Here is an 8904-nt window from a genome sequence, read left to right on the forward strand (position 1 = left end):
GACATTTTAAGGTGCAGAAAAACAGAAACAGAACAAGATACAAAATACAAAGTATATACAAGTTACCATGCCATAAATGTTATGACTATCCAAAATATCCATGGAGAATGTAAACAGACTGTATAAGTAAAGTGCAAATGTAAACAGTAAACAGTAGTCACAGGGAATATGTATTTACAAGTTATAGCGGAGGTAGAATGATAAACAAATTGCTGAAGCTTTTAACAACGTTTTACCTGACATTAGATAAAACAAACTGTACTTTATTGTGTAATTACCTTGATAGTATTTTAATGTTTTGGTATCAAGTTGGAAGTCTTTTATTTTGAAGTACAGCAATAACCCCAGACCGGAAGCGTTTGGTGTGTTCCGTCTATCTTCACGTTGCTGCCTGTTCTCGCGGTAACGTTAGTACACTGTTAGCTTGCTAGCTAACCCCATCGTTTCCAGGTTTCGTGTCGACCTGAAAACATCAAACCAAGAGAGACACAGGCAGACTACGCATCCGAATACTTTTAAAATCCAGGCTGCACAGAGGAGCGGGACAATGCCACACAACTTCCAGCCCGGAGACCTGGTCTTCGCTAAAATGAAGGGATACCCCCACTGGCCAGCCAGGGTAAGCAAGTAACGTTAGCAGCAGCAGCGGCAGCAGCGGCAGCAGCAGCAGGCGGAGGTGCGGAGGGGGTGGGCTGCTCTGCATGGGACTCTGTAGAAGGTTCTCTGTGTATCTCCGCCACTAACTAATAGATACCAATGAACACATACATAACTTCACTTTAGCGGAGATGGCAGGCGGCGTTATGGGCCCTGCAGTCAGTGTAAGAGCGGCATAATTTGCATGAGATGCTTTTGGCCTTATCTACATGGAGACCTGCAGCAGGGAAGCTAACGTTGTTATTTTGGAAATGACGTTTGAGATTTTTTTTTTTATTATTTATTTTTTGCTTCAGATGAAGAAACTCTTCACACCTTATCTATTTTGATCCACATATCTGTATGTTCCAAGTATTTTTAAGAGAGTAATGGAACATTTTCACTAAGAAATACCACAAAACTTTCCCAGTTAGGATATTTTTAAGGGCACACGTTTCCTAAAATGATATATTTAACTGTCTATTATTTTTGCATGCATTCCCATTTGACAAAGCAAAGTGAAATGAACGCCTAACTATGTATTTTGGACATTGGCTTACCTCTAGTCTGAATTAAAAAAATACACAATATGTAAGCAAAATTGACCAGTGCATTAAAAAGCAGTGTTATTGCCTGCTACGTCTCGCCTTAAACCAGTTAAAATAGCTCTAAAGGCCTTGTTTTTAAGACATCAGTACACAATACAGTCACAGTGAGTTAAAAGCCCATAGGTTAAAGTTTCATCTAGCCTTGAATGACAGCTCCTCATGTCAGCCTGTTGTTTATTATATTGACACTTACTCGTGGTAATCTGAGAGCCGAGGTTGAGGTCATAACCATACCTTTCTCTGAGTGCTGCATACGCTCACTTGCCAGTTCATTAGGTACACTGGTTAAAACAAATGCATTTTAATATAACGGCCTTGCACTTCGTGGACGGAAAACGGTTAACAGCGGTGTCGGAAAGGTGGCAATTCGACTGTATGGTCATGTTGGAGGAAGTAGTTTGTGGTGCTGTTGTATTAAACACAAAAGAGTTTCTGTTGTTATGCCTGGGTTTGTCAAAATAATAGAAACCACAGCCCCCAAAAAGAAAACACAATTGAACAGTAGACTGTAATTGTTTTCACTAGTGTACCTAATGAAGCGGCAAGTCAGTATGTATGCCGACATGACGCAGACAGTAACTACTTATACAGCTGCTTTAAAGCTACTTTTACTACTCTAACTACTGCTACTAAAATATATTATAGCACTGAATACTTAGAAGAATGTATAAACGGGAGGTATACCAGGGAAGTGGAAACTTAAACGTTATAGTGAATGCACACTGTTATTGAAGCGTACAGTTATAATTACAAGATTTAACCGTGTAATGAGTGACCGCTGTTAATGTACAGGATCTGTAAGAAGAAAAAATTTAATTGTATAATGGTTGTGCAATGCCTGGCGGCAATATTTCAGATCCCTGTAGTGCAAAATATATTTATAAAACTTTAAAGAATGTTGTACAAAGATAATGCGGCACAAATGTCCTTCTTAATGTGTGACGTGTTTTCTATTTGTCCGTTTGAAAATCCTGCTTGTTAACAGATTGAAGACGTGGCTGATGGAGCAGTGAAACCACCTCCCAATAAAATCCCCATTTTCTTCTTCGGGACACATGAGACGTGAGTACATCAGTCACTCAGTCATAAAATGTAATTGTAGATATGTTTAAGTTTGGATTACTGCAGTTGTTTGTGTTTATCTGTTTGAAAGGAGTGAATCGGATCATAACACTGGCGGTAATTCATTAAATGGTGCATTTGCATTCGTATCACGCATGGTTGAATTGGCTCACCTGTTTCAGGCCTGATGTCCTCTTTGCTAGAGGAACGATGGGAGATGGATCTCCCTCTCAGCCTCTGAATTCACTGACAATTCACTGTTAACTCCTTCTGGTTTCAGCGTTCAGTATGTTTCTCAGAGATTTGTTGACATGTTTGATCCGACAACACACCATCTGTGTGACAAGATAGCACGTGCAGTACATCATCCCACCACTAGGTGGGATGATGTACTGTCCTGAAGCCCCAACAGTTAAACCTACACTAGCACCAGTGGAAACGTCCTGTTACTTAATGGAAACTTATGTCATAGTTTTATTTTCAGTGGACATTTTTTTTCTTACTTTTATATTTCACAGAGCATTCCTCGCACCAAAGGACCTTTTTGCATATGAGAAGTACAGAGAACGCTACGGGAAGCCCAACAAACGAAAGGGATTCAATGAAGGTTTATGGGAGATCCAGAACAATCCACATGCCTCCTACAGCGCTCCACCTGTAGTAAGTCCCCCTTTGATATCGAAAATCCTGAAGCATCCGTAATTCAGTGTGAAATCTAAATTATTTACTATTATCAGTTTTTTTTCTTGAAAGGCTTTGTAGACTGTTGTGCATTTTGGAGAGAGTGCATATTAATCTTGTTGTTGCGCATTGTCTGCAGCCGGCGAGCTCATCAGACAGTGAGGGCAACAATGCCGGAGGAGGCAGCGATGAGGAGGATGAAGATGAGGAAGCTCCCATTCCTCAGAAAGCCGACTCAGGAAGTGAGGTTGATTCAGATTCTGGGAGTGAAGACCGAGGCAGGGGAGGGGGAGGAGGAGGAGGAGGAGGAGGAGGCGTGAAGCGAAAGCCACAGGCTCCTAAGGTAATTATACAGACGTTCAGTTTCATTGTCACTGCAGATATATCACTTATGAAACTGCTCAGTGATTAAGATTACAACTGACTCCTGTCATTATGTTATTGAGTCAAATGAAAAATGGGAGCCATGTTTACAGCTATGGCTGCAATGAGGATACTCTTACCACAATCCACGTCTATCAGGAGAGCCAATGTTACCCTAAGCACTTATCATGCACGAATGCTTACAGAGAATTTGTCTGCTTATATAAGAATGACTACAGGACATAATTCCCAGCACCTTCTTTCTTTTCATCCATACTTGTCATACCATTGACAAAAGCGTAATGTGCAATCATTAATGGAACTCATCCGTGAGCTTTGAGTATCTCAAATAATTTGTGTTTTTTGCATCCTTTTTCTGTTTTAGCGGCCTCCTCCTCCCAAAAAAGCTCGAGGCTCATCCAGTGACCGCAACGAAGAGGAGAGCGGATCCCCGTCTGAATCAGAACCCACGCCTTCAGAGTCTGACTCCGGCAAAAACAGCGACCAGGTAATAACACTCAGGAGCATATCGTGATCGCATGATGCCTGTGAATCATATGCTGTATGTTTGACATTTATCTCTTTTTTTCCCACAGGATTTTACTCCAGAGAAGAAAGCTGGTGGACGAGGAGGTGGAAAGAAAGCAGGAGGCAGAGGGAAGAAAAAGGTGAATGATCAGTTCTCTCACATGTTGTGTGATTTGGGTATTTCTTTTAAAACTTCTCCCTGCAAGGTCAGCTTCATCCCTCTTACTCTGAAATGTTACAGAAGGCCTCGTCTGACTCGGATTCAGACTCGAGATCGGGGTCAGAGAAGAAAGTAGTAGACAGCGACTCTGAGGATGAGAAACCTCGACCAGCTCTTTCCGGCTCAGAATCCCAGTCCGGCTCAAAGTCGGAGTCAGATTCAGATCCACCTCCTCGGAAGGGCCCACAGGCTCGCAAGAAAGGTGCAGGTTGAGTCTTTTTATTAATTACAGCTTTAACCAAAAAGAGATTCTTCTGGAGAACGTCTTTGCTAATGGCACTGCAGTGGTCAGTTTTCATGCTTTGTGCTTGTTTTTTCCCCCATTTACAGAGAAGCCGGCCCCAAAGCCTCGCGCACGAAAACCCAAACCTGCCCCGGCAAAGCGAGCACCTTCATCATCCTCCGACAGTGACAGGTCAGGTTGCTCTAAAGCTTTCTTTTTTCTCATTCATGCAGCACAGGTTAATTCTGCTGTACACATTGACTTAACATGACAGCTGCCCTGTTTTTTTGACACAGTGACAGTGAACCCGACCGCATCAGCGAATGGAAGAAACGAGACGAGGAACGCAGGCGAGAGCTGGAGGAGCGCCGGAAAAAGGAGGAGGCAGAGGAGCTCCGCCAGCTACGCGAGAGAGAGAAGGAGGAGGACGAGAAAAAGAAAAAAGACAAAGATAAGGAAAAGGATAAGGCCAAAAAAGGGAGCGACAGTGACAGCAGCAGTAGCTCGGATGAAGGTATAGACGATCACCCTTTGAAGAAGTCCAAGAAGCCGCCTCCACCCCCAATTCCTGCACCCTCAGACTCTGATTCTCCTGCACCAACTGAGGTAAACTTTTCATTTTTAAAAGAAAACATTTTTGCTTTGTTTAAAAGTACAGGTTTGCAAGTTGATCAAGTTGACACATGTCCCGTCAACACTTGTCCAATTAAAGGTGAAGAAACCATCCAAGAAGTTAGACAACCAGAAGAAGGCCAGAGGAAAGAAAGAGAAGGAGAGAAAAGAAAGAAAGGAGAAAGAGCTGAAAGAGAAGAAAGCTAGACAGTCAGAGGAGAGGTCCAGAGCGAGGTGAGTGCACAATGGGAACAGACGTCAGTATGTAGACCTCATTAGAAGAACTTCATTAAACATTGATACGCACAGATCACCTGTGAGTCCCCTTTCTCTTAGGTCTAAGCCTGAAAAACCCAGACGCAAACCAGAGAGGGTGCCAGAGAAGAAAGTGGAAAAGAAAAAGGGTCAGTCACACTCGATGGCTACATTTGCATTGACAATATTTCTGTCTTATTTAATCACAAGTTTCAACTGTTTGGACACTAAATAAAATGATCCAAAACGATGTCTAACATGCCTCAAAACTGAAGAAGAATTTTCTTCCAACTTTATCGACAACATTGAATATATTGTAAGGGTAACACGATAAAGACAGACAAACATAATTATCAGAACTGCCCTCACAGATTCTAGCTTCATTTTCTACATTTGGCGGTAGCACATCTCACCTTCATGCTACCCACATGTTTCTGTTCCTCATGTCACTGGATGTTTACCCCACGTGCAGGAAACATGCGCAGGAAGGATGTATTTATTCTGATCGTCTTGGTTCGCACCACCTTTCTAAATATATTCGGTTGGAGATGGTCACACGAGGCATTGTTTTGTTTTGTTCTATTATTCTGATTAAACGTATGCATTGCTTCACATGCATTGCATCAGATGTAAACAAATTGAAACTGTGCAACACCTAAACAAGTCCGCTGAACTGTTTTTATAAGGAGGAAAGCTCTAATTCTGTTCTTTGTCTGTCCATAAACAGAGCCATCACCAGAAGAAAGGCTACAGAAACTCCATACAGATATAAAGTTTGCACTTAAAGTGGACAACCCTGTAAGTTAAATTTATAATTTGAGTTTCATATGGTTTTCTTTAATTCTGTGTTATTCTGCCAGCAGTGTAAATTAAAATTATTGTGTTTTTTAGGACATAGAACGATGTTTACAAGCACTGGCAGAGCTCGAGGCTGTACCCGTCACCAGCCAGATCCTCCATAAAAATGCTGAAGTTATTGCCACACTAAAAAAGGTGCTTTTTCTTTTGTTTATTGCATGACTGGAAGAGTTAAGATATCAGTTAGTTAACATAATGGACACAGTTTTCTTTTAATATATAATTTTGTTATATTATGTATCACATAAAGACACATTTACACCTAGAACACCCAGCCTTTTGCCACAGTAACTTATTGTTTTTCAAAGAACTGGAGGGTTCCTTCACATTGCTAGTTGTTTGCATTTCCACCGCGGTTTAAAGTTCGGCAAAGATTCAGAAACTGCATGTGAAAAAGCAGTTGTTTTGTAAAATTCATATTCGCGTGCAACTACAAAACAACCTTCTCAACTCAAACGATGATGTATAAAGCTGCAACACTGCAGCAACAGTAAGCAATTAAGCCACGCTGCTGTTGATTGTAATTTACTGCTTTGCAAATTGTTTCATCGAGTCAATGCTGGAAAACAGGGCAGTAGTAGCAAAATATATTCAAAGAGCATGAAATGTGAGACTCAAAGTGATTGCTGAGGGTTATTGACTTAAAAGCTGCAAGTTGTACATCTGAAAGTTACAATCTTCCAAGGAGGGACTTTTTGGGTGGTAAATTATTTTCCTTGAAACTTAACTTAGTCCCTCCTTCCTGCGGTAGAAATGTGCTGAAGTAGATCTGAAGGATCCTAGTTCCTGGGTAAAGTTCCTACTGTGTTTTTAATCTAGTCACTTTCCAAAGGTTGCATGTAAGGAAAATTAGACCCAGAGTTTTTATGATTGTTGGATGATCTGCTGCTTAATGCTGTTCCATGTAGAAATGTAGATATTTTACTTTATAAGTTTTATTTAGTCACTCAAATGTGGAAGTTCATCATTCTTGTCATTGACTTTTTAGATTCGGCGGTATAAAGCCAGCGTTGCTGTCATGGAGAAAGCTACTGATGTCTACAACAAGTTGAAACTTCGCTTCGTGGGCAAGGCAGAGATGGCAGCTAAACCTAAAACAGAGGGCAAAGAGGAGGATGAGGAGGATGGCGAGAAGGAGACACATGACACAGGTAAAAGAACACATTTTGTATTCCTTAGTTTTATGCGGTCTGTGTTGTAGCTTGGTGTACTTGTTGTAGTTTCTTATGTAAAACTACGTTGGCTTTTGCAGATTCCACTCCAGTGAATGGGGAATCAGAGCAGAAAAAAAATGATACTGAGGTTGAGGAAAAACCAAAATCACCTGCACTGGAGGAGAACAATGACGACGCTTCTTCAAGTCCAAACAGGTGAAGTAAAGCAATGTATAGCGCCTTTGCTCAGCTTTCGGTTATGACATGTGGTAAACGAACAAGACAGGGATTTTTTTCATTCAGGTTTTTATTTAGAGACCTAATACATGTTGATTGAGAGCCCATGTGAAAGAACCAACCCATTTTAAAACATTATAAAACATCTTTTCTGTTTAAACACACATGTAAGTGTGATTTTAAGCCAAGCCGTCACTGTTACTGATCGTGTGCTTCCTCTTCAGACGGAGCCCTGACAGCCCAGCTGATCAACCGACACACGCGTATGAAGAAGCAGACAACTCCATCGCCGCAGAGATGGAACCACCTGCCATAGAAAGCTAAAGGACCCTTAACGACCACTGGAGTGGACCAAGTGCTAAAAGATGGTGGCCTCTGTTTGACGTCATACAGTGCTCCTGGCCCTACAACATGGAAACACTCGCCCAGCATTTCCTACAGTAACTGTCAATGTAGATGTTCTGGACATTTGGTACTACGATGATATCAAACCAGATAGTCCTTTTTTGTTCACACCTTTTGGTCCATTATTTATCACAGCAAAAAGGAAAGCTTACTAGTGTTATAGTTTGTGGCACTGCGCAGACCTCTTTTTTTATTTCTGAAATGTTCCTTTTATACGACACTTGGCCCGTCCTGGATCGTCACCTCCAACAAACACCCCTGCTCATGGCTACTTCGTTCGTTTGTACAATATGAACTCTTATTTTGTTTGTTCATACCTAATGCACATTGAATGATATGTTTTTAGCACCTCCAACTGGACGTTATCCTGGGGTAGTGTGAGATGAAACTTTAACGATTCTTGCAGGGAATCACGGAAGCAATGCTGTTAATTTCTTGCTTTGAAGATTTTGTGCAGCCCTAACATCTGTTGGTTTCATTTTATAAAGCCTGCAAAACATCACAAATGCCTCTTGTCTGTGTGTATGGCACTGTGAGAGTGGTAAAGTACTATTTGTGAGTCTTATGTTACGTACTTTTTTTAATTATGAGGTCTTGATCCAGTTACTCTAGTATGAAATGTCACTTAAAACTGTTTTTTCACTGCGGTCCACCTACTTTTTTTATAACCTTCTTTTCATATAGTTCCAGTTTTGTCTAAAATAACAATTGATGTGGAGTTAAACAACATGCACTCTCCTCTCCCCTAGTGTCTGCTTTCAGTAACATGCATAATAAGTGGTGTATAACCATACAGATCGAAAACTGCCCTCAAAAGCTATTGAGATCTCCTGTAGCTGCAGCCTATTTGGACATTTTTCCTGTCATGTGCATACAGGTGTTTTTAGTGCTATGTAAATTGGTAAAGCATTTCTATCGTTTAGTTGAGACTTGAATAAAAATCTCAGCATGGTTTTGTTTCTATTCTTTTCTGGTGTTTTTTGGTGTTTTAAACTGCATTTGAAAGTGGCACAGTAATCAAAGCAGCGTTGCTCTTACATACTTCATTAGTAACTGTGAATG

At 41.0% G+C, this 8904-nt stretch overlaps 1 protein-coding gene across 1 annotated transcript; it reads left to right on the forward strand.

Annotated features, from left to right (window-relative positions):
- The first annotated feature begins 306 nt into the window (after window positions 1-306).
- Window positions 307-8794, forward strand: hdgfl2 (HDGF like 2). Its single transcript, XM_084548383.1, has 16 exons — window positions 307-619; window positions 2230-2306; window positions 2825-2966; window positions 3127-3330; window positions 3736-3858; window positions 3947-4018; window positions 4120-4300; window positions 4429-4513; window positions 4618-4927; window positions 5034-5167; window positions 5270-5337; window positions 5916-5986; window positions 6080-6181; window positions 7035-7197; window positions 7299-7416; window positions 7662-8794. Exons 1-16 carry the CDS (start codon window positions 548-550, stop codon window positions 7759-7761), a joined length of 2022 nt encoding a protein of 673 aa, XP_084404509.1. The 5' UTR covers window positions 307-547; the 3' UTR covers window positions 7762-8794.
- The last annotated feature ends 110 nt before the right edge of the window (window positions 8795-8904 follow it).

This window comes from Chelon labrosus (assembly GCF_963514085.1).
Source record: "Chelon labrosus genome assembly, chromosome: 7".
Taxonomy (NCBI): Eukaryota; Metazoa; Chordata; class Actinopteri; order Mugiliformes; family Mugilidae; genus Chelon; species Chelon labrosus.